General features: G+C 48.5%; 2 protein-coding genes and 1 pseudogene across 2 annotated transcripts in view; 1 reads left to right on the plus strand and 2 right to left on the minus strand.

The window, feature by feature from the left end:
* The window catches only part of LOC135287561 (zinc finger protein 345-like), a 737501-nt pseudogene that overhangs the window by 433360 nt on the left and 278112 nt on the right, over window positions 1-26029 (plus strand).
* The window catches only part of LOC135287518 (zinc finger protein 23-like), a 387441-nt gene that overhangs the window by 132812 nt on the left and 228600 nt on the right, over window positions 1-26029 (minus strand). The window lies entirely within an intron of this gene.
* On the minus strand, window positions 21607-22539 carry LOC135287519 (olfactory receptor 14J1-like). Its single transcript, XM_064400813.1, has one exon. It carries the CDS (start codon window positions 22537-22539, stop codon window positions 21607-21609), a length of 933 nt encoding a protein of 310 aa, XP_064256883.1.

A 26029-nucleotide genomic window follows, 5' to 3' on the forward strand; every position in this document is an offset into this window, starting at 1 on the left:
GCTGCTGGCCATGTGCCCTTGTGGGAAAGGCCCCGTTTCTGCAGGGAGTATAAACAGGGCCTGGAGTGTTAAGTCTCTTTTCTGTGTCTCTGTGTGAAAGGTGGAAGAACAACAGAGACTTGCTCTGTATTCTGGAGCAAGAGAGGCGGAGGAGGCAGGTGGCTCCAGAGGAGAAAGATCCATTCTTGGAGAAGACTCCCCTCTTTGCCAAGCCCTACAAGGTAATGGGAGTGGAGTGCAGGCTGGAAGGAGAGAAGGAAGGAGGCTTGGGGTGGGAGAGGAGAGCTGTGCCTTCTGCATGGGCTGTAGCAGCCTAGAGCCTGATTCCTGCAAACACGACATCTTCCCATCTGCTGCACTGAGCTTGCCTAACTGCCCTTGTGGGGATGCATGGTGATTCCATGAAGATGCTGAGCAATGTCTCTTGCTGAGCTGGATCTCTTGCTTGGGCTGTTTCTGACATTTCCCCCTCTCTGTTCTTGTGCTGCAGACAGATAAAGAAGATGAGCTGTCAAGGCGCATCAAGAACTTGCTGGGCGACGTGGACTCCAAGGTGCTCCTGAGCCATGAGTCCCCTCTGAATCCCGGATGGATCCCAAAAAAGCCCCAATCCAACTCCCAGGCCTCCAGTCACAGGCCGGCCTCCAGTAAGACAAATCCATGTGAGGACATATGGAGAGAATCCTCACCAGAATCACTGAGCACCAGACCTAAGCCTGAGCAGAGCTACGGTGCCAGCAATGAATGTCTTCTCTCAAATGGGAGGTCAGAAGCCAAAGCTCCACAACCTGAAATCCTTCCTGAGCCTGTCAAGGTGAGTTCCATTGTTGGGGTCCTCTGTTGTTGCAGTCCCTCAAGGCCAAGGGAGCAGCACACAGGCCCTGCCTGGTTCATGGCTCAGCCTCCCCAGAGGTCAAAGGCACTTGGTTGCCAGGTGCAATTTGGGGTTTTGCCAGGCTGATCCATCAGCACTGGGATGTTGCTGTGCCCTATGGAATGTAGAAGCCCACAGTGCTGAAGCACAGCAGTTGGTGTAGGATGGCCATGGAGATGGTTTTCAAATTGTGTTTGGCTTTGGAATGAGAAGGAAAAGCTGGAGGCTGCAGCCAGCTTTTCCTGGAAAATGCTCTTGATCAGCTGCAAAGGACTCGAGGCAACATCATGTGGAAAACAGGAGGCAGCTGAGAGAAGTAGAGCACTGCAGGGCCTTGCCTTCTGCAGGAGCCATGCTTCATGCCAAAAAGATGAAGCAGCAGTGTGGATTTCCAACCCTTGAAAGTGCAGAGTGCTGCAATCAGCCCTGAGGCTCCCAGCAATGGGCAGTGTTTTTCCTTGCTGCTTGCAAGCCCAGTTGAGGGAGTGTGAAGAAAGGAGCAGGGATGCTGCATCTTCCTTGGAGAGTGCAGTGAGGGAGGGGAAGGAGTGTTTTTCTGTCAGACAAAGTGTTTCTGAGGGAGGGCTGGAGTCCCTGCTAGCTTCTGCCATCATCTGGACGTGGACTCAGCTCTTTGGGGTAGCTCAAAGTTAACTTCTCTCCATAGTGTGTCTCTGAGCACCCCTGGAGAACCTCCACTGCTCCAAATTTGGCTGCTAAATCCATCACTTTGCCAAGCAAGGGGAGAGTGAGAAATGGTAGTCGGGGATTTGCAAATCCTGCAGGGGCAGCAAGTGGATGCCTAAAGTCAGCCAGAACTTGCATAAACTGTGGGGCATCATTCCAGAAACATCAGAAGTCAGTGTCTTGTCCAGACTGCTGTTGCCTTCAGAAGAATAAGGAGTCTCCTTTTGTTTGGGTGAATAAGAAATATTCCCCTTTCTCTAGAAATGGCTTAGAAGAATTGGGATCTATTATTTCTGGCTGTTTTTCTTTTAACTAAGGAAGCTTCTTGCAGAACTTTTTAAATGCTGAGGCAGCCTGTGCCTTTGAAGACAAAGTTTATTGCTTGATAATATAATAGTAGAATTCCATAAAGGGAGAAGACTTCACAGACATACTTACATCATCATAATCACAGTAATGATAAATAGCAGCAGCAGCAGCAGTAGTACTAGTAGTAGTAGTAGTAGTAGTAGCAGCAGCAGCAGTAGTTTTCAAATGGAAAGAATATTTCCAGCCTGCCAGGTTCCAAAGGGATTTCCTTTTTTCCTCAGTGGCAGAAGAGATGACTTTGGGAATTTCAGCTGCTTTTCCGCTTGGCCTCCATTCTCAATTCCCCTTTCAGATGGGCCTTTTGATCCTCAGTAGCACTGGATTATGAATGGAATTGCATGCCATTTCTACAATTGTTGGTAACCAAATGCTGCTGTGTCCATGTCAATTAGTAAAAAAGCCAAACAAACTCCTCCTGCCTCCCTCATTCTTGTTTCAGAAAAAGAAGCCCATTGATGTGCCATCCACTGCAAAAACGTTGAAGTTTGGTCTCTTCCATAATAGATCTCTGTATTTGCTCATGTTTTGCATACATGAAAGAAATGGTTGGGGAAAAAATACATTGTTCAGCTCCTGCTGATGCAGCAGACGTTGCCCTCCCTGAAAGTGTGTTTTGGGCTGGGCTGAGGAGAAGTAGGGATAAAAGCTGGAGTTGTAAGATCAGCCTTCCTCTCAGTCTGTGAGCGTAACGCTGCCTAGAGCAGTTCAAGGACCAGACTGACAACTCATGCCAGGCAGCCAGAGCTGCTCCTCCCTCAAGCTGGGGACTGCCTTTCCTGAGCTCCCCTTGTCCAAAGGCTCTGGACCTGCTGCCTCGTGTCTGGGCTTCCAAATTTCCATTTGGGAAACAAAGGGCATCCAGCCCCATGTGTTCCTGAGAACCAGATGCCATTGTGCCTCAGAGTGTTTCTGAGTGGACCAATGTGGCAACAAACTTCTCTTGCCTCTTTTCCATTGTTTTCAGTAGGCTCTGTATGGGTAGAGCTGTAACACGTTTGAGCCAGAGGAGGCAGAGGAATGGAAAATGCTTCAGGGACTCCTACTTGTGTTTCAGTTGTGATCTGCAATGTGATGTTTTTCTGGAACACTTGAAGCATGTCATTTGTGTGGAAGCACAAAGCCCATTTTATCTTGATTGTCAGCACAAGCATTATCTGAGAGTGTTAGCCAGAAGTGGGAGTGCTGAGAGTGCTGCTGACCAAGTGGCTTTTAGGTGGTGCCTACGCCAGGCACACAGACATGCCTTGAAATCATCCCCACTTGTTGCACTGTGCTGAGTTCCCTCAGCTAACCTTGCCTCCTCCTCTCCTCTCTGTTTTTGTGACCAAAACAGGTTGTGGAAAAGCCATCTTCTTCAGTGGCTCCTCCAAGGTACAGTTGTGTTCCCATACTACCCTCTAGAACAAACAAACCACTTTTCATTTGAGGGGGAGAGGGAAGGGCTTCCTGGTTTCCCTTGAAGCTGCAGCCTTTGGTTTGATGCTGCTCAGGGCTGCTGTTGTTTATTGGTTTCATTCTTGTGAGGGTTTCAGGAAGGGTGCCATTAGAAATGAACAATCCAGGCATGCTGGAGTTGGCCTAAGAACCAGACTTGTATTTCCCCTGGTGCTCCATTCTATTCTCCTCCTCACCCCCAGTGTGTCTGTAGATCCTCTGGTTTTGTATTGACCAAGAATCCATCCTGAAATTTGTTACCCTCTATTGGAAGTATTTCTTTTGAGGGTTGGGGCTTTCAGAAAGGCACTGGGCCGTTTTGGTAGTTTTTATCAACTTGAGTTGGCTGAATGCAGCTTCACAATGTAGCAGTGAGATGCTGTTTACATTCTTGTCTGGCTGGGTGGGTGTTGGAGGTTTTATTATTCCCAGAGTGGTTTTTCATATATGCTTTATTTTTGGCATGGCAATGTATTCCTCTGGCCTTCATCCCTCTGCTCTGAATGGCCAAACACAGAGTTCAGTTTTAGTTTTGAATGCTGCCATGTCAATGGAATAAGTAAGTAACCTTCCTCACTGCTGCTTCCTAATTTTGTCTCCTGGTGGCCTTGCAGAGCTCTCCAGTCCCAGCACAAGAGGGTGGCAGCAGCACAGCCCAGCAGCTCGGAGTCAGGGAGCACCAGGGAGTGCCACAGATCCTCAGCCTCTGCACTTCCAAGAGCACCAGCACCTGAGGTGAATGCAAATCAAATGTAGAGGCTGCTCCCACAGCCCCTTGCCTCACCCTCTCTGCTGTCTGCGGGCAGTCAGGACAGGAGGCCTTAAATACTGTCACTCTTCAGGTGTCCCCTTGAGACCTCTGCAGCAGCATCAGACATTTCTTGCCCTCTGCTTCCTTTCTAGATTTTCTCCTTTATAAACCCTTCCTGGACTTCAGTGCTAAACCTGGCAGTGTTCCCACCTGTCCTTTGGCATCATTGTCTAGCCCTTCTGGAGCTTTCACTCCAGGAGGAGTCAATTTAGGAGCTGAGAGATGAAACTTGGAGTGAATATGCTGAATGATCCTCCTCTGCAGTAGGGATCACTGACTGTGGCCCCTGAGTCACTGGTTTCTCTTCATGGTTGTTTTGGACAATGGCTCTGTAAGGGAAAAGTCCCATCTTTCATTTTCTGCTTGTTTCAGTTCTGTTGATATCCTATTTCCTTCCTTCGACTTTCTCGGAAAGATGAACCTGTCTTTGATCATACAGCCCTGCAGTGCTGAAGCCTGGAGAGGGAGGAGGAGGAAGAAACAGTGAGGCTGCAGCCCTGCATCTATGGCCTGTGTGCTGGGTGTTCAATATGGGAGAGGTGATTGGGCAACAGGGCTGGGCTCCTTGGCTCTTAGGAAATATCCCGTGAGCTGTGCTGCATGCAGGAGAAAGATTCAGCCAGAGAAAGGATCTTGGCAAGGCTGATCAAGGGGGCCTTGGGATGAAAGGTCACCCCTCCCTGCTGTTTTGGGTGAAACAAGAGCTGTGGGGAGACTTGTGCCCTGCAGGGAACCTGACAGTGAAGAGGTCTAGAGCAGAAGAAACTCTGCTGTTCTTCCCTCCTCCTGCTATGAAAACCACTGGTATTAAAGTCTTTGGCCTCAGTTATACTGAACAGCCACACGCCAAATAGGAGTTTTCCTGGCACATCCCTGGACATCCCTTCAGAAGGCCATTTCCTCCAGGCCAGGAGTTTGGCTCATTCAGTGTCTAAAGCACATGTCACCTGCAGCTGGCAGTTCCTTCTTGATGGCTTCTTTTCCTGGCAGCACTGAAACCTTGAGGCTTCCATCTGGAACAGACAAGCAGAATGCAGTGCAGGGTGACTTAATCCACAGGGGATAACCATGCAGGGACTCACTTTGCCTTCACAGAGACACTGAACAGCTCTTTCTCCTCTTGCCCAAGGCAGAACCTTCGCTTCCTACATCACTCCAGTCACTTGAAGGCATCTTTCCAAAGGAGCTGTGAGAAGCCTTGAAAATTGTGCAACAATGAAGCTCAGATGTATCTCTTGTGCTCCAGTGCCAGGTTTCACCTCTTCTCCCAGCACATGAACAAAGCTGTTTGTAAAGCCAACGTCCTTGTTCGTGTCTTTAGGAGCCCCTCAGCCCCAGCGGGAGCCTGGTATTGCCTGCACTGACAGACTGGGATGTGTCAGAGGCTTCATGGCAGGGCCAAGAATTAGGGAGTGTCAGTGTGCAGAAAGGAACAGGAACGTGACATCTTCCTTGGAGTGTGTTGAAAAAGGAGAGTCAAAACAATCCCAACCAAACAATAAAAAGGGCAAGTCAAGCTGTGTTCCTCTGCAGTTTGCAAAGTCTGGAGGCGAGAAGCAGAATTTGAGGACAACTTAAAGTCACTGCTATTCTCAGGAAATAGGAAGATTTCTCCCTGGAAGCTGGCTGAAAACAGATGAGTAGTCTGCTCTATCTTGCACGTGCTCCATGTGTGGCTGCTTTCCTTGTGCCAGAAATGCTCACCAGAATCAAAGCAACCTTGCAGAGCTGGTCCATGAGCTGGGCTTAGTGTGAAGTTTGTGGTCTCTGCTTTAGTCCTTCAGAAAAGCTCCTGTGCCTGTAAGCCTGAACCCTTTTCTGTGTTCAAGTGCTGTGTGTAAGAAGTAGTGGGATGCCTTTGCAGGTAGCCAAGTGATGATGGTCAAGTTCTTTGCCAAGCAAAAGCTCAATCTTGGCAGGAGGAGCCAGCCTAGAGCCAGCCCAAGTTACCTGAGTAGGAAGAGTGTTCTGAACTGGAAGCCAAGCACCAACTGCACCTTACAAGGGTTGCATTTCAATCAAGGTCGTTTGATTTTTGGTGTTTTTTTGGTTGGGGTTTTATTTTGTTTTGTTTTTTACTTCAGAAAAATGATTCTCGTATTATTTGGGTGAATGACAAATATTACTCCTTCTCTAGAACTGAACTGGGAATTTCTCTGGAATTGAAAACTATATTTTCTAACTGTTTTTCTTAACTAATGGAACTTTTTGCCCAACTCTTTCACATGCAGAGGCAGCCTAAGCCTTTGAAGGCAGAGCTTAGCTGTTACACTAGCAACTACAGGAAGTGATATTCAATAAACGGAGAACACGACAGAAACATACATTCTTAATAAGATGAATAAAAAGTCAGCAATGGAAAGGGTGTTTCCTGACTGCCAGGGAAGCCAGACAATGATCTTGCAGGAGGTGACTGGTGGTTTCAGCTCTTGCTGTGCCTGGTCTCTGTTCCTCAGTGCCCTTCAGACAAAACTGTTATTCCTTACTAGCATTTCATGATGGATGAACTTGCACGACATTTTTAGAGCTGCTGGTCAGGAAATGTTGACTGAGTGCATGCTTGTTTGCTATCAATGAGGAAAATCCCCAAACAAACTGACAGTGCTTCCCTCTTTCTTGTTCCAGCCCATGGTGCACACTGCTGTGCAGTCCATTGAAGGAATATTGAAGGTGGGTACTCTTCAGTAGCAGATCTCCATGGGAAAGCCTGTACAGATCCATGGGGAGGTGGATCCCTCTGACTCTGGGAAGGGTGAAACTCCCTCTGTGTCCTGAGAGCTGCTTCTCTGCCTCTCTTTGCAGGAAATGTGCAGCCCCCTGCCCCCTCTTCTGCCCTCCCTTCAGTCACCTGAGAGAACAGAGACTTCCAAATTTTCTGTGCAGGCAAAGGTAACCCAGCCCACTTTTTACGGGGCTTCCAATAAATGACAAGAGATCTTGCTGCTGAGCAGAAGTCCAGTCTTGGCAGAAGGAGCCTGCCTGGAGACCTGCCTGAGTTCCCTGACCATAAACAGTGTTGAGAGTTAGAAACCAAGCAGAAGCTGTACCTTGTGTGGGGCTGCATTATACCCAGGTGGTTTTGGTTTGGTTTTTTCTTAACTTCAGTAAAAGAAAGACTCTGATTTTATATGTCTAAATGACAAATATTCTTGTCTCTTGTGAACTGTCTTAGAAGAATTGGCAATTATTATTTTGAACTGCTTTAGTGTTTTTTTAAACTACTGAGGCTTTATGCACAAGTCTTACATGCAGCCTGTGCCTTTGCTGGCAAGGAACAACTGCTTCAACAGCAGCTTAGGGAAAGTGCAGTTTCATAAAGGGAGCAGATTACAAAAACATACTTTATTTAAACATTCCAGATAATATCAGATAATAAGGATATGGTAGTTATGATGATGATGATAATGATAATAATAACTAAAACAATTATAATAATTTCAAAAATTAGTAATAGTAATAAAGAGCAGTAGGAGGAGGAGCAGTAGTTTAGAGATGGAAGCAGTGCCCCCTGATTGCCAGATTGCAAAGGGAAGACACACATCTCAGAGCAGGAAGAGTAAGAGGAGCTGACATTGCTGGGTTCAGCTCTGTCCATGCCTGGTCTCTGTTGTTAACTCTCCTTTAGATCAACCTTTTTCATTCTTACTCTCTTTTTATTATTAATACATCTGCAATACATTTATGGAGCTGTTGGTAAGCAAAGGTTTGCTGAGTTCCTGCCAATTAGTAACAAACCCAAACAAACTCCTGCTGTTTCCCTCGTTCTTGTTTCAGGCAAAGAAGCCCTCTGATGTGCCACCAATTGAAGAAATTTTCACGGTAAGTGCTCTTAAATAGAAGATCTCTGTGTCTGCTAATGTTTCACATACATTAACAAACCGGGTGGGGGCAAAATCCATTTTGAGAGCTGCTTCTCTCCCTCTCTTTCCAGGAAATGAGCAGCTCACTGCCAGCTCTCCTGCCCCATCTCCAGACGCCTCCAAGAGCAGAGACTTCCAAACTTCCATTGGCAACAAAGGTGACCCAGCCCATTTATGCCAGGCCTTCTGAGAAATGACAAGAGATCTTTCTGCTGAGCAGAAATTCAGCTCAGCTCTTTGGCAGCTCTTAGAGTGTTTTCAAAAGATTTATTCAAAAATGCGCATGCCCATAAGGTGCCATTAACACAGTTTTGATGTCAGTAGATGTGCTGTTTGACTCCATGCTAAGCTCCTTTGTCCTTTTATTCTAGGAATCCCAACCTGATGGATCTGCAGCACAGAAGCAGAGTAAGTAGACGTGCAAAGTAAACACAGTTCTTTGTGTGCTGTCAGGTAATTTTGTGTGTTCTCTGTAGCAGAGACCATCAAGTGTTCCTATTGGTGAAGCAGGGTGATTTCCTCTGCTTTGCTGAACAGGGATGGATTTAGGAATGGCTTAGGAAACTCTGATCATTCATTACCTTGAGCTCAAGGCAGCAGTTCAGCAGAGGACAAGCAGTATTGAGTTAGGAAACTCCCATCTGGAGTGATGAACAATCTTGGTGGCAAAGCCCTCCCTAGAAGAAAGTGACTCTCTAATCTGGTGCTGAGAGACCACAGGGTAATATACGCTCTGAGGGAGGCATATAAATGCAACCTTTTCATTTCTGCTTTCCAGAGCAGGCTGGCACAGCTTCAGAAACATTGCCCAGTTCTCAGCCAAGAGCATTGTAAGTAACCAGGCTCTGTTCTCATCTCTGCTGGGCAGTTGCTTACAAGAACCTGGAATGCAAATCAGTTTGGGTTATTAGTAAATTTTTCTCAGCAAACTTGATTGCAGGGAATTTTCACCAACAGCAAAAATGTTGTTGTATGATGGATTCACTGAATTGCTTTGTTTTGAAAAGCACTTGAAGGTCATCAAGAGTTATATTATTAATCCAGCAATGCCGAGTGCACTAAACCATGTCATGACTACACTGGCTGTGATAAAAAGCAAAACATAACAAAAGAGAAGAAAAAACCTCTTAAGTCTTTGTGTACCAGACTGAAATTTTTGTCTTCCTTTAAGCTCCGTGGTGCTTAACATCTTGTCCCACTTGGTACTCGTCAACCTACTGATAATGCTGAGGCTGACATAAATGCCAAGGGGTACCAGCTGAATCGGATCATTCCTGGCTATGGTTTTGGTGCCTGGCAGAACAAGTAATGCTACAGCTACCTAAACTGTGTAGATCTACTATGACATTTTCAAGTTCCTTTGTTGTAAAACTTTCTTCAATTGCCCAAGTAGATGTTTTCAAAAATGTGTTGTAGTTCTTTTATTTCAAAAGAAACACAAAGGAATATAGTATTTCACATGGACTTTTTAAGAACCTCACTTTATATGCTTATAATACAGCTAGCTGCAGAGTGGGATGAAGATAAAATTTCTGTAAGCTATGGGAATTGTGTATGTTTGTCTGAATGGGTGTGAGTTTGAGATTTGATAATTTGCAAGCATTTTTTCATTCTGGTACTTTGTATTTTGAGTAAGGCAATGTATTCCTCTGGCCTTCTCCCCTCTGCTCTCAGTGCCCAAACAGAGGGTTCAGTTTTAGGTTTGAATGCTTCCATGTCAGTGGAATAGAAATAGAGTGGAATGGAATAGTGGAATGGAATGCTTCCCCCCTGCTGCTTCCTAATTTTGTCTCCTGGTGGCCTTGCAGAGCTCTCCAGTCCCAGCACAAGAGGGTGGCAGCAGCACAGCCCAGCAGCTCGGAGTCAGGGAGCACCAGGGAGTGCCACAGCTCCTCCGTCTGTGACAGAGAGATCAGCTGCAGTGACAGTGAGGAGGACAACCTTCCAAGGGTGCTGGACCTGCCAGTGTGTGAGGTGAATTCAGAGACCATGGAGAGGCTGCTTCCACAGCCCCTTGCCTACTGCAGTGCCGTGTCTTAGGAAGGAAGCAGATGTGGTACTGTGTTACCAAATTCTGCCAGATTTGCCCTGGAAATACTGATTTGTAAGACCCCTCTCACTGCAATGAAGGCTTAGGTATTTGCCACTGACTGGTTTATGGTTTTTTATTCCTCACATGTCCATGCATGGTGCTCAAGGAGCAAGTTTGTTGCCGGTTAGTTTAGAGTCATTTCTTCACGGGCCAAAGGCCAGACTTGATGACCTCTGGGCAAGAGTCCCTGGGCTCTGGTGAGCTGTGCTAGGACAGAAAGAGTCACAAAAGGCACCAGTCTTGAATCCTTCTTTTCTCTTTTGTTGGCAGCCTGAGCCATCAACTGCTAAAAAGTGGCGCCTTGACAACCTGGTGACCCAGAGAAAGCAAGGATTAGTGGCAAGAGAGGGTCTCAGGGAAATTGCCCGTGGGAATGGACGTGAGGAGGGTGCAAAGCAGGAGCAGGGCATCAGCAGCACTTCTTGCCAGCACCACTCCAAGGCAAGGGAGCCTCCTCCCAAGAGCTTTGGCCAAGTGGCCGAGGACACTCACAAGACCTCTGGCCAAACCACGAAGCATTTTCAGAAGACCTGTGGCCAAGTGACTCATGCTCAGCAGGAATCGCACGTTATGAGCACACACAGCTCTCTGAAGCCTCTTGTGCACACCAAGGAGGCCTTGCCCAGGAAGACAGTGGGTATCAAAAGGCCCAGCAAGCCCCTGGTGCATGACAAATGGAAAAAAGTCCTGAAGCCTGGAGAGTGAGTCTGGTCCTTTGCAGGTCACAGAACAGGCTAACAAGGAGCAGACCAAAGTCAAGAAAACAGAGGAGCCAAAATTCACCACTAAAAAAGGCTTAGAGCTGGCACTTCACAAGCTCTCTGAGGAGAGAAAGGACAAGGGCTCCCAGCAGGCCAACGCCAAAGGCTTTTTGGATGCCAGGCTCCTGAGACATGCTCAGGAATGTGATGCCCTCATCCCCAGTGACCACAGGCCTGGGAAATGGCACAGGGAGAAAGTGCCCTTGCCTCCTGGGGAGAAGAAGTTGTTCTTGTCTTTGAGGAAGGCAGACTTAAAGAGGAAAGCCATGAGGAGTCCTGAGGAGTCCCCTGGAAAGAAGAAGGTGAGAGGGGCCAGGGCAAGTGGGTTTGGACAATGAGCAAGGTGGTGCTTGAAAAACCCAAGTGGAGTTTCCCCTTCATAGGCTGTCAGTGGAGCCATGATGCTTCTCCTCTCAAAGGAGTTCCAGTGTGTTATTTTTAATGTTTTCAGCCAGAATCTATCAAAGTGAGCTGTAGTGGTCTGTACTTTAGGTGAACTTCTAAGACCTGAGTCAATTTTTTCCCCCTGATTTTATTCTTCCTACTAGAGGGAAGACAAGGGGGATACTCCCAGGAAGAAAAGGCAATGAGACAAAACATTCCCAACCAAATACTTCCAGATTTCAGCCAACAAAGGCTCCAATCAACTGAAGTGAGTATGCAGTGATGGGATGTAAGAAAGATGTGTAAATCTAAGTCTCTCTTCAGAAGGCTGGCATGAAAAACTGCATCTCCTGTCCAGACACTCCAGAGTTTGCTTCTAACATTGATGTGCCTTCTGCAACTTCAGCTGCTGCAGATTGGCCTTTGCATGCTGGAAGCTGCTGTTGGTTGGTGGTTTATGTAGAAATCATAAATTGGATGGGATTGTTGTGGAGCATGTCTTAAGTTTATTTTTTAGCATTAGTCTTATTCCATGGTTATGACAACGAGAAGAAGTTTACATTTTTGGTAGCAGAAATGGAACTCAGTGTTCCAATTTACTATGAATGTTTTTTGACTATCAACACAAAGCAAAAGCATCTTGACAGTAGTTCTATCTAACTACTATATGTACATGTATTTTTTGTTAAAAATATATTTGCTTCTTTTGAGTATAATACTTGTTTGTAAACTTTAAAAGACAATGCACAGAGCTCTATTATTAAGCTTAGAACATCTTAAGATCTTGCTAGATATACTTTTCTGTAGCTTAGGGACAAGTGTTAATATACAGAGCATTGTTTGATTTGTTCTTAATTTTCTACTTCTTCTATATTTTTTCTGTTGATAAATGTTAGGGCCATTGCTTAGCTCTCATTGTGGTTTTTTTGTCTCTGAGGTTTGCTTTTTGTAGCTTTCCTAAAACTCTGTGATTTTAAGAATTCCCACAGCAGCACCCAGTGCAGAAAGCAGCTCTGAAGGTGTAGGTGGGTCAGGGTAGGGAGCCTTTCCCTTCTGACATTCTCTGAAAGCACAGAGGTGTCGGGGCTGGTGATTGGCTGGGAGAAGGGCTGTTCCAATGGCATTAGGAATGGAAGAGCTTTGATTCTGGAATTCCTTCCTCCCTTTTCCTCAGGGAAAATGAGCAGCTGTCTTAGTCATGTGCTGGCTTTTGGAGTGGCAAGGATGGGAGGTCGTTTTGGGCAGAGAGGGCTCTGGAGCAGGTCGGGGATGGTGCTGTGCTCTGTGTCAAATGGTCCTTGGTGCAGCATCAGCTGAGCCAAGGCAGAGCAGCTGGAGAGCACGTCTGCAGTGAGTGGGGACCAAAGCACAGGAAAAGTGGCTGCTGAAAGAGGTGAGAGGACTGTGCCATGCACAGCAGAGTCAGGCAAGAAGTGCAGCCTTACACCTGAGCCTTCTCACTGCGTTTAACTTCATTTCCTGCTCTTCTGATGCTGCAATCCATGAGCTGGGATTCACTGTTTGGTGTGTTCTTGGAAACTTTGCAAGACTGACTACAAATGGTGCAAATGAGCAGTGGTGAAACAAGGTTGAGAGCTAATTGGTGCTGCTTCTTGTTGCCAGAATTCCATGGACCCCCTGATTTCAGATGATCAGAGATGTGCTAGGCCACTCTGTTATTGAATGTGAAAGTCTCTGCCAATTCAAACTGCCTCTTATTTGAAGCCTCTCGTCTTTGAAATTGTTGCATTGCTGAAACAACACCATGAATGGCAGGATGTAGCCAAGCTTTTAAGAAATGCCTACATTCTATGTACATCAGAGTCATGAATTTGCTTCTCTTGTCCAGAGCATCAGAAGACTCATTCCAAACTGAGAGGGCAAATGTGTTGCTGCCACCACTGCCAGCCATGACTGCTGCACAACGTGCACCAAATTTGACCACAATGACCCAAAAGAGACCCAGAGCTGCGACTGACAACCTGGAGCTGCCTGCCGTGGATAACCCTGCCAGGAAGCAGGATGGATTCTTTGCCAAGCACAGGAAAGTGGAGGAAGACCCCGAGAAGCAATCCCAGGCCATCACCATTGGTATCCAGGAGAGCTGGTGGGAGTATTCCTGCAACCCAGGCATGCTGTGTGATGCACTGCAGAAACATCCTCTCAGATAAGTGACCATTTCTGACTGTAGGCAACTGCAACTAAAAGGAGTGTGTGTATAAAAAGGAGTCTGTTTATAAAAAGAAAAGGACTGCAATCTGGGCCTTAGGTTGTATATCATTCGGAGAAAATTGCTGCATTTATCGGTTAAAAAATTAGATTTTCCTGGCTGTTTATAAAAATTTGGCAGTTTAATGATGGCTCGGGGTATGGGGTCTATGATATTTGGGGGTGAGGGAGCATGTGTCAGTGTTCTGTCTTAGGCCAGACTGTGCACAGTGCATTAGCTGCCTTCTAACTGCTTGCTTTTTCCTGATCATTTTCCTGCTTCCAGCCCTCACTGCACTCCCAGCTATTGAGCAAGGAAATCTGCTGCTGAATTTCTCTGTGCTTGGGAGAAGTTGAATGGTGCAAAGCATTGTGAGCTGCCAGGTGAGAAGCCAAGGTGGCATTTCAGTTACTGGAGGGATTGCTGGGAAAGAAGGCAAGAGGGGGAGAGCCTGGTGCATAGACTATGCCTGGGAGAAATGGACATTTTCTCTGGAAATTTAGGAAAGCCTGGCTTTGCAATTGCTTTAGGCATCTCTCTCTGAGCAGCTTTCTCTCGGTGGTTTTTCAGGGATCTGCAGGGCATGAGAAGAATCCTTTTCCAGTGCCTTCTGTGCCACATGAAGCCAAGACAAGAAGACCTGAAGTTAGGACAGTAAGTGTTTGTTTTACAGCCCTGCCTGTAGTTTCTGAAGACAGCAGCCAGGGCTGGCCCTGCAGCCACCCCGGCCTCTGCTTCCTCATGAGCACTTCTTTTGGGAGCAAAGAGAGAGGGAGGGATGGGGCAGAGCTGCCCTCTCAGGGAAGCACTTGCTGAGTAGCTTTGCTACAGCTGAACAGCACTTGAATTTTGACTCCTTGCTGGGCCTTGGATCAGCATTGGCCAGAAGGAATTCCTAGAGCTGCTGATCTGTTTTTGATTGTATATGTTAGTCGTTACAAATGTTGCATTGTCCTGTGGTACAAGCAGTGGGGAATACTGAAAAGCTGTAACCTGCCTCCCATGGGCCCTTGGCACTGTCATTTTCCATAAAACACCAGGGTTTGTGGGCCCCTCTGGGCAAAGGGATGCATTGCCATGATCTGCTGGCAAACTTGCAAAAGAAAATAAACACGATGGGGCTAGCTGAGTGGCTGGCAGGCTGTAAAAATCCTCTGCAGAAAGAGGCAGCTGCTGAAAGTCAAAAAGTCTTGCAGGTTCTCTTGTAGTAAAGTCACTCCAGTCATTGTGTTCTGCCAGGTGTGCCTGTTGGATGAATGCAACCAAATGTTTTCTCTCTTGCTCCTTTTGTTCCAGAGTTTGCTGCTGAACAAAGCCAAGTGAGGGGACCAAGAGCTGGCCTGACCTCACATAGAGAATGATTCAGAACTTTCAGTGACCAAGTGCCTTAACTGGGTCTCCAGGATGTAAATAGTTCCAAGTTCTCTAGTCTATCGAAACCTTACAAACACTTTTGTTTTATTTACTGTTCAATGCAAAACACCTGCTTTTTTTTGTTTGTTTGTTTGTTTTGTTTTGTTTTAAATACAGTTGTGTGTTCTTTTGGTTACTTTTGGAAATCCTTGTGGTGTTTGAGGGTAATGCTTTTCTATCTTGCAAAAGAAGGGATGGGCTGTGGTATCAGCCATTAAGATAAAAATGTGGAGAGAAGGATGGTGTAATATTCACTATAAAATAACTGGTGGTTAATGAAATAAAATAAAAAACCCCACAGCGTTATGTATACTAAAACCAGTGGCCAAAAATGCAGTGGTCAGACTAAATGATAGAGATTCAAACAGGAAGGCAGCTGTCCCCAGAAATGTACATTCCAGGGGATTTCTCTCCTCTGACAGGAGGCATTTTGGTAAGCATCACCAGCAACCACAAACTAAGTGATAGAAATTCAAATAGCAGGGAGACACTGTCTCCAGAGACATATATTCCAGTGTATATTCCAAGAGATTTTTCCTTTGACCAGATTCCAGCAGGAGGCATATTGATAAGCATCATCAGAAGTTTTCCCCAGAAAGCCTTTTACGTCACAGCATTCCAGGAATTATCCACCAGTTCCAGAAACCGTGATAATATGCTAAAGAAGAAACCCTTCCATCGCACAAAGAACTGTATAAAAGGGACCCTCTGAGAAATGCTCTTTGGAAACCCATGGGACTTTGGTGCAAAAGGGCCAAATCCTAAATCTCCCCAACTCTGATCACCCTGCTTAGAGTCAATTTTAGCTTCTGTTTTATTCCAAATTTATACTTTGATAACTTAATAAATTTAATTAATTTAATTGGAGTAGTCATTTATAATAGTAGTATCCCAAAACAATTGTGATGACAGGAAAGAACATCTCCCTTTTCTACATCATTTCATGATGTAGGAACAGCTTAGCGCCGTACTGAAATAAAGTTCCTCTTGGTTTTGTGGTTGCTCCAGCTGCCTGCCTGTGGTGACTCACACAGCCACATTTCCCAACAATCTTTTGGACATTGCCGTGAACAAAGACAAGACTCCCAGGGAAGTTCCTCCTGAGGTGGAAGAAAAGCAATTCTTATCTCTGAGGTCTAAGCATGTGGGGCATCTGCCTGCATCTGTCAGCCCCAGACTTTGCAAAGCCCGGGCTGCAGAAACCCTCGGGGTTCACAAGCACTGACAGTGATTCTGGCAGCCAGCGCCGCCCTCCAGTGGGGGCTGTTTGAACTCCATTCTACAATGGCTTTCTTTTTTGGGCTTGAAAAATGCATTTAGAGTGCATGGATGGGCATCTCACCCCATGACTCCATCTAAATTCCAGAAAATCATTCTAAAATCTTCACAAACCAGGACTTACCTTTTTGTAGGAATTACTTGGAAAACATAAATGACTGTGTGAATATAGAAATATTGATTCTAAATTTATAGACAGTTTTATGTCCCATGCAGTCATTTTGAAAAGCTCTACAGAACTGCTGGATCAGCTCTAACAGGAATCTCTTCAGTGAACCTTCAGGGAGAGAAAAAGGATTTCATTCCTTCATATACTGAGCATTCAAACTATGATCTACCACAACTCACTCCAAATAGAAAAACAGGAAGGTAAGGTTAGAAATAGAAGCATTTTGCCATAACCTTTGCAGATCTTTAAAACAGCATCAAGAGAAATCAGGATGTTGTCAGACTATTATCCCAGCAGATTTCTGACAGTCCTTAGATTATAAAAAAGAACAAAGTTCTTACAAATCTAAACACCCTCCAGCACCCTCAAAACATGAGGAGCTGTTCATCTCTAACCATGGAATTCATGCCACAGTCTTCACATCATGGGGGTATACACAATTATGTCAATCTCCCTCAGAAAGAACTGGAGTCCTTTCAGGCATAGCTGATTTTAATTGATTATGTCATCATCTTACTTCTATCATTCATCTAGAAATTCCTATGAAGTTTCAATCCAGGATTGCAGTCAAAGATAACATTAATACAACATTGAGTTAGTGTGCTCAAGAAGTTCCAAACAACAAGTTACAGAAATATTAACTTAGCCCTGTTTTCTCTGTCTTTACTACCAAGGGAAAGGGCTTGGACAAGAGGAAATAGCCTCCAGTGGTGCTGGAAAGACCAGGACATTTCTCCAGGAAAGCCTTTCAGGTTTCTTCTCTGCCCATAGCCCTGTAACCTCACTGTGCCACAGGGAACATCCCAAGGAGACAGGGAAATGCACAGGATTTACGGAAAATGCAGACAGTGGGCATGCTCTGTGTCCCATACAATTCCCAAGGGCTGCCAAGGCACACGGGGCTGCAGTGACACGCTGTCACCATCTGCTCATACAAGCGGGGCTCGTGATGGTTCATTAACTGATCTCAGAGTGCACAAACAACATCGAGGGGATTTCAGCATTCATCAACACAAATGCACCTTTTATTGAGTGCCCGCAGCAAATGCCATAGAAGGATTAGAAAGGAGATAAAGGATAGAGAGAGAGAGAGAAAGAGAGAGAGAGAGAGAGAGAGAGAGAAGGCAGAATATTGCTACCAACAGAGAGACAAAATCCTCATGGTCCGGCTAATACATCCCTTTTGTCATGTGAGGAAGAATCTCAAAACACCTGGTTACCTCAAGGTTCTAGTATAGTCCATTCCTAAGGAGGCAACAGGTCTTGAAATCATTGAGGGGGAACAGATCCAATAAAGAAGAAATCCATTGAAATCGCTGAGGGGAAAAGAAGGTACAGCCAGTCTGTGTTCTCAGCAGTAGGTGAGAACCATTGTCTTCTTGGTCCAATGGCCACACCTGCAGGCAAACATCTCGCTTTTGGTCAGGTCGGCTCCCCCACACACCTCCCCCATGTTAGGGGTTTCAGTCTCAGTCCTTGGCAGGGGGGAGCTTCTCCATAGAGAGATTTCATGTCTCAGTCCTTGAGAGGGAGGCTTCTCCCATTTCAGTCTGTCTGTCATGGTGGTTGGGAAGCAGAGGATGGCTCTTCTGTGAGGGGAGGGACCACCAAAGGTTACCCCAGAAAAGTCCCACCAGGCCAAGAGGTGGGGAAATGCTCAAGCTATTGTCACCAAACAGGTGCCAGCGTATAGGGCATGTCGCCCCTTGGCAGGCCCTGCCACAAGCAGGCATTGTAGTCACAGCTGTGAACAATCACTTGGCAGGGCAGAACTCTGCTCAGGGGCCTCAGGATTATTTGCCTTCATCCACCACTGGCAGCCCACAATTCCCATCAGGGTCCTCAGGCTTCCCATGTCTGTCCTTGAGACGGTCGTGAGGCAAAGGAAGGGAACTCCAGAGTGTCTCTCACACATGCTGTTATAAGTTTGGTCCTATTGGCTTTGGGGAAAGAATGGGGAGTTGTTTGTTGTGAGGAGAAAAGATGTCCAGGACTTGGTGGGGACGGGAGGTGGAAGAGGCGAGGAGTGATTGGGCCAGTGCACCAAGCAATCATTTGACACCCTGAAGAAATGATTGGCCCAGAATGAAACTCACTAAAGACCTCTCAGAGCGCCTAAATTGCCCCAGTCAGTGCGCGGATCCAAACCCCACCAATCCTGGACCAAAGGGAGTTATAAATTGGGGGGTTTTTGTTTGGGCGCGGTTCTTTCTGGTTCGTGGGCAGTGGGATTAGTTCACGTGGAAAAGAACCCAACGTGTTTGCAGCACGTTGTTATTTTTTTTTGAGCTGTTGTGAGGGGGTCCAAGCTTATCTTGGACCCTCCGTTCCTTCCGGCTTGTTTTTCAATAAACGAGAGACTTTTTCATCTTTTTTTTTTGAAATCTGGCCTCCTTCATTCATTACACTGTGCTGGAAATGGAGTATTGAGACATGTCTAAAAAGACACACAGTCTCAAGAAAAAAGGGACTTTTTGATAAAATAACAGAGAATAATAACTATTTAGGGCTGTTTTAAAAAGAATGTGAATTACAGCTGAGTAATGAACTTGAACAGCACTTAATTGAAGAACAAGACACAATGCCTTTGTGCCTAATGCCTAAATCTAAACTGTGTTATTGAAAGCATTATTATGAATTGTAGTTCCTCTACAGGTTAAAGGACCAATTGAAGTCCTGAGGCCTCAGCACCAGGCCCTGTCTGAGGCCTGAACAACAGGCCCTGAGCCAAAGCTGACCTCTAAATAAATTTTCCCACCAAATGTTATATTTGTATCTACTCATTAATGAATCACTATGAGCAGTATGATCTCTGTATGTGTTCATTGGTAAAACATGGCTATACCTTTCTGTATTTAAAAATCAGACAAGGCCATGAAATCTGGCCTTGTTTGGGGCTGAAGGATCAAAGTCATCTCCCTTGGTTCCTCCTGGGGCCCTGGCCAGGCTTTGGGAGGAACCCAAGAGGAGGACGAAACCAGCTGTTCCTGCACTAGAAGTGCTGTCAGTTTGTTCATTCAGCACTGTCAGAGCTGGGCCCTCTCACAGCAAGGTTGGAGCCTCACCTGTGGCTGGAGGCACCTGCAGGAATTCCCAGTGTCCAGGAGTGGCTCTGCAGCCCTTGGCTGGGACAGCTTCCCCCTGCTGCTGTGTGGATCTGGGGGATGGCACAGCCTGAGGGGAACTGGTGCTGGATCTTTCTTAATCACTGCAAACAATCTGTGGTGGTCATGGTTGCGTGCATTGCTGAGCTGCTCCTTTTGTAATAATTTCCTAATGATTATGTGCTTTGCTGAGCTTCTCCTTTTGTAAATTCTTGCAGACATACATTATATAAACTACACAATTCCATTAGTTGGTGTTTGTGTCCTGGGTGCTGACCCTGCCCAGTGGCAAATCTGACCCAGTGGGTTCCATAGAACCAAAGGGGCCCTTGTGACACTGCAGGGCCTCCTGTAACCAGGAGACCATGGTGACCCTGTGGGGCTTAATGGAACCAAGGGGCCATTGTGACACTGTGGGACTTAATCCAACCACGGAGGCCATACTGACACTGTAGGGACTCATACAGACCAGGCCCCATTGTTTTCCTCTTCCTGGCACTGCCCAGTCCAGCCTTTCCTGCCCCTGCCCCAGCCCAGCAGAGCAGCAGAGTCAGGTCTGGCCCTGCAGCAGGAACTGCAGGCACTGGAGGTCAGGGACAGCCACTCTGGGTCTGGAATGCTCAGCAGATGCTCAGCTCGGGCAGCTCCTGCAGCCCCAGGGCCAGCCCCGCTGCCCAGCCCAGCAGCAGAGTTGGCCCCGGGGCTCCTCAGGCAGCTGCTGCTGGCCCAGGGACAGGGCAGCCTCTTGCCAGGGCTCCTGTGCACACCCACGGGCTCCTGCTCTGCTCCTGGCCCGTGCCAGCTGCCCCCAGAGCCTTTCCCAGGGGAACACGTCTGTGCTGGCCCAAGCAGCCATTGCTGCAGCCCCTGCCCTGCTGCCCAGAGCCCCGAGCTGGGGCTGCTGCTCTGCAGAGCACAGGGGCTGTGCTGCACGGGGCCCTGGGCTGCCTCTGCTGGGCTCTGCTGCTCAGCCTGGCACACAGAGGCAGCTGATGGTGCTCCCTGCACTCACCCCCTCCCACACAGGCTCTGCGGGGCCATGCAGGGGGCTCAGAGGTGCCTGCCTTGTGCCAGGGCTGCCAGAGGGGCTTGGGGCTGCCATGGATCCTCCTGGGGGAGTTCCCTGAGGCTCAGAGCAGGCAGTGCCCAGACTCCTTTCCCCGGGCCTGCTGTGTCCCTGGGCTGCAGAGCTCTCCTGGCTCACAGCAGACATTCAGTCCTGGATCTCGGGGTGACCCCAGCCTGGCCAGGCCTGTGCCCAGTGAGCTCCACTCCCTGCTGGTCCCTGGCACACACTGTCCCTGCAGGTCCCCTGTGTTCTCCTGGCAGCTCCCAAGGCCCTCCAGACAAACCTTCCCCTGCCATCAGCCCTGCCACAAGCTGCAGAGCCCCAGCAGGAAGGTTCAGCACAGACCATTCAGCATCTGATGGGCACTGGCCACCAACAAGCAAAACCTGACCCAGACCTGAGTCCCCTGAAGGCCCCAGTGAGACCCTGATCTCATCCCACTGAGCCCTGGGAGAACAAGGAACACGAGGAGCCTCTTGAGAGTCCTGAGAGTGACTCTGGATAGGAGCAAAGCCTTCCTGCCCTGCGCTCAGGAGATGCCCTTTGCTGGTGGAGCTGCTGTGCTGGAGCCCAGCTGTGTCCCAGCAGTGCCCATGGTCTGTCCCTGCCTGAGGGCACAGCACGGACACGCAGCAGGACAGTGACCAAGCTGCCAGAGCACTCCGGCCTGGCACCCACAGCAGGGCTGGGAAGGGGAGTGTGGAGCTGGGAGGAGCAGATGTGGAAAGAGGAAGGGCCATTGTCCCTGGCCGTGCTGCTGTGCTGGGAGCCCCTTCCCTCCACCTCTGCTCACAGGCACTGCCCCTGCAGAGCCAGAGAAGGGCTGAGGAAATGCCTTGGACACACAAGCCAGGGCAGCCATTGGTTTTTATTCAAATGCACAGGGAACGAACCTCCTGAGGGTCTTTGCATTACAAAAGAAAAGTGGATGTTCATGTAGAAATGCTCTGAGTAGTACTACAGTATTTTATTAAAAACATAACACTGGAAAAAAGAATAAGAAAAGGTCGCAATGATAAAATGGACAAAGAGGGACAAAAGGCTAAGATGGTCAAGAGTTACATTCTGAAGGTTCTGAGCAGAAAAAAGAGTTTATTTTTTCTGAAAAAATAGAGTAATTATATTCCTGAGGGAATCCTTGAGCTCCTGGTTCCTCAGACTGTAGATGAGGGGGTTCAGGGCTGGAGGCACCACCGAGTACAGAACTGACAGTGACAGATCCAGGGATGGGGAGGACATGGAGGCAGGCTTCAGGTGAGCAAAGATAACAGTGCTGACAAACAGGGAGACCACAGTCAGGTGAGGGAGGCAGGTGGAAAATGCTTTGTGCCGTCCCTGCTCAGAGGGGATCCTCAGCACAGCCCTGAAGATCTGCACATAGGAGAAAACAATGAACACAAAACAGCCAAATACCAAAGAGGCACTAACTGCACTGAGCCCCAGTTCCCTGAGGTAGGATTTGGAGCAGGAGAGCTTGAGGATCTGGGGGATTTCACAGAAGAACTGGCCCAGGGCATTGCCATGGCACAGAGGCAGGGAAAATGTATTGGCTGTGTGCATGAGAGCAGTGAGAAAGGCACTGGCCCAGGCAGCTGCTGCCATGTGGGCACAAGCTCCGCTGCCCAGGAGGGTCCCGTAGTGCAGGGGTTTGCAGATGGACACGTAGCGGTCGTAGCACATGATGGTCAGGAGGGAAAGTTCTGCGGAGATGAAGAACAGAAAGAAAAAGAGCTGTGCAGCACATCCTGTGTAGGAGATGGTTGTGGTGTTCCAGAGGGAATTGTGCATGGCTTTGGGGACAGTGGTGCAGATGGAGCCCAGGTCGCTGAGGGCCAGGTTGAGCAGGAAGAAGAACATGGGCGTGTGCAGGTGGTGGCCGCAGGCTACGGCGCTGATGATGAGGCCGTTGCCCAGGAGGGCAGCCAGGGAGATGCCCAGCAAGAGGCAGAAGTGCAGGAGCTGCAGCTGCTGCGTGTCTGCCAATGCCAGCAGCAGGAAGTGGCTGATGGAGCTGCTGTTGGACATTTGCTGGGGCTGGCCATGGGAACCTGTTCATGGAGAAAGGACAGTGACAAGTCAGGAGAGGCTGCTTTGAGCCAAACCTGGGCCATTCCCTGCAGATTGTCCCACTGGGACTCATCCAGCCTTGCTCCTGCTCTGAGAAATCCTTCCCCCAGGTCCCTGCCTGAGCTCCAGTTGTCCTGGCTGAGTGTGCCAGGAGCAGCCAGACCTGTGCGTGGGGACACCCAGGAGAGCAGCTCAGATCCTGGAAGGGCACAGCAAGGAGATACCCAGCTATGCCCATGATGGGATCTTAGGGACGGGGCTCAGCTCATTTCCCTTTCCCATGGACTGCTTTGCCCTCAGCCCCACAGGTCCCAGGGAAGCTCAGACACCCCATTCTCATGGACAGCCCTGCCTGGCAGGAACGCCAAGGGCAGTGCCTGACTCAGCTGCTGCAAATGCCAGAGCCTCCCTGAGAGCAGCAGATAACAGTGACAATATCAGGGCAGGGCAGAAACAAGAGGAGATGCTGTGGTGCTGTGCCTGAGAGGGCAGGGCAGAGACAGCCGGGCACTCAGGACAGTGTTCCCGTGCCCAGCTGTGCCCGGCACCTCCCACACACCAACAGTGCCCTCCTGCCCCAGCACTGCTCTCTTCAGCCCCCTCTCCTTGCCTGAGCATCTCCCTGGGCCTGGACATTCCCTGCTGAGAGGAGCCTTGTCCCTGCCAGCGCTCACAGAGCCCATCCCACCCTGTGTGCCCTGGCCCCGGCCCTACAGAAACCTGCCTGTGTGCAGGGCCCTGGCTGGGGCAGGCTCTGTGTGCAGGTGGGCAAGGGCAGATCAGGAGAGCCCTGCTGGGCCCTGCAGAGGTGATGCTGCTGCTGTCCAGGGCTGAGGAGTGGCTGAGGGCTGTTTGGGAGGCTCCCAGCAGAGAGACTGACCACCCAAAGTTACAGTTCTGGAGTCTCTGTAAATGTTCAGACATTCCTTTGGTGATCCTGTGTGTCCCTTTCAACTCAGAATGTTCTGTGATTCTGGGATTACAATTCCTGTTCTACTTCTCTCATCTCCCTGTTGCCTATAATCAAAAGAGAAAAAACCCTTTGCAAGAGTGTTTGAACAGTAAAGTAATAACCAGACATTTTTTAGATGCTTCCAGTTGTTCCAGTGGGGATGGGACACACCCTGACCCTGATTTCAACAATTTATTACGGTGGATTAATTAGGATATTTAATAGGAACATCCAATAGCAGATTGAGTTGCCCCGGTTGCATACCCCTGGGTCAACCCATTGGAGTAGGTCCAAGGGCTTCTTTACCTTCACTTTTTGTTGTGACTGCTCACATTCTGGTAAACAACTAAAATGTTCTTCCTGTAAGCCCTCCTCCTTATAATAAGACTACACAGTATTTCAGCAATGTATTTAGACAGTGATCTTATTGTTCTAAAATTTAAGAGAAAGGTTAGGAAACATACTGGAGTTAATTAAGAATTATATAATTAGAGAAGTATATAATAGTAGTTGAATACAGTTAGTAAAGAGTTTCATAAACTAAGCATTATACCTTTATAGCTATATAATAGTAATTTACAGAGCTATAAATATATTAAAAAGTATAAAATGCTTTTTGTCATCATCCCAACTTTCCCATCCTTCTCCAAGCAGAAAGCTGAAAACACTCTCAGGAAAGCTCCTGATCATTTCAGCAATGCCAGGCTTACCTTCTTTGGGAAGTGTCCTCCGGAGCTGTGCCCAGGCTGGTCTGGAGCTGGGAGCAGCCCTGCCCCACCCAGCCCCTCTCAGCAGCAGCACCTGCCCTGCTCAGGGTGGCTCCTTCCCCCCACAGCTTCTCCCCAGCGCTGGGAGCAGCTCCTCGGGCCGGCTGAGAGCTGTCCCTGGCAGGCAGCAGAGTCCCTGCCTCAGCACAGCGCCCTGGGCTGCAGGACCCTGCTCTGCAGGACAGCCCTGGGCACCCCTGGCTGCTCCCGCTGCTGCTCAGCCCTGCAGCAGAGCCTGGCAACAGGAGCTGCCTTGGGCTGTGCCTCGGCTGGGGCAGCAGGGAAAGCCAGCCCTGCCCTGGGGCCACATCCCTGCCCTGGAGCAGCTCTGAGAGTGCTCCTGAAAGCTCCTAAAAGCTGTGGGATGTGCCAGCTCCAGGAGATCCCTGCAGGAACTGCAGCTTCTCTTCCCACAGCCAGGGAGTGACTCTCAAACCTGGGATGAATTCTGCTCTAGTGAGCCCTGAGTGAGCTCTGCTCTGTGCTCCCAGCCCAGGCTGAGTTTAACCCCTCTGTGCCTCTGTGCTGTGCCCGGGCTGGCTGCAGGCAGTGCCCCAGCCCTGCTGGGCTGGCAGAAGAGCTGCTCATCAAGAGAAATGTGCTTTTGAAGCTCTTCTTGCTTCCCAGGAGCTGCCTCTGTGCCAGGAGCCCAGCCCAGCTCAGCAGCACAGACACAGCACAAGGACTTTAATGACCCTCTGGGGCTTTGTGCTCAGGCCCTGAACATCAGTCCCTGAGAGGCAGCTGAAGAAACCTCTCCAGAACTCCAAGGCAGAATCCAACTCCAAAGTTTCTTGGACTTTTAATGGGTCCCACTGAGGGACACGACTGAGAAAGTGTCCCCAGGCCCCAGGCAGAGCAGAGAACTGGAGGCAGTGATGAGAGGTGGGGACAAAGAGAAGCCAAGTCTTGGTGGCCTGGGGCACAGCAGGGTCTGTGCCACCAAGGGCTGGGAGGAGACACCTTGTCCTGAGGCCCTGGGGCCTCCTGGCACAGCCCCAGCCAGGCTGGGCACTGTCAGCCCCTTGTCCTGCCCTCAGCATCCCCCCCTAGCCCACATCCCAGTGGCCTCAAGGATCTGCTGGAAGGAGTCCCTGGGGAGCCTTGCTCAGCAATGGCCCTGGGGGCTCCTTCATGCTCCCAGGGACTGCAGGTTTTTCAAAGGACTTTGGGTTTAGCTTTTACCTTAGAGTCCGTGAGAGGTTTGTGCGATCATGGACTCCAATTATCTGCTGTAATTAATCCCTGGAGAGGCTTTGTCAGTAACAACACCCAGTGGGGCTCATTAATGCTTCAAGGTACTTCAGTTATTTGAAGGTACTTGGTGTTTCCCTTTTGATACAGACTCTGGGAGAGGTTTCTGCAATCATGGCCCCAATTATCTGCTTTAACGAGTCCCCTGAGAGCTTTGTACTGACATTCAGGGGGCTCATTAATACTGTGAATTACTCAAGGTTTTTAAAGTACTTTGGATTTTCCTTTTCACACTGAGGCTTTGAGAAGTTTTTGTGCCATCCTGGCTTCCCATTATCTCCTCCAAGGAGTCCATGAGGAGCCTGTGTTGGGGATGGACCTTAGTGGGACCCATGCATGCCTCAACACACTTTGGCGTTTTCTTCTGACTTTGACTCCTGGACAGGTTTGTACAATCTCCTCTCATGCCCTGAGGTTCCAGGGCTCAGCTCGAAGTGCACCGTGGGGCTTGTTAGTATCAAGCAAGTCCTGACAA

The sequence above is a fragment of the Passer domesticus genome, chromosome 30 (assembly GCF_036417665.1).
Source record: "Passer domesticus isolate bPasDom1 chromosome 30, bPasDom1.hap1, whole genome shotgun sequence".
NCBI classification, from domain to species: Eukaryota; Metazoa; Chordata; class Aves; order Passeriformes; family Passeridae; genus Passer; species Passer domesticus.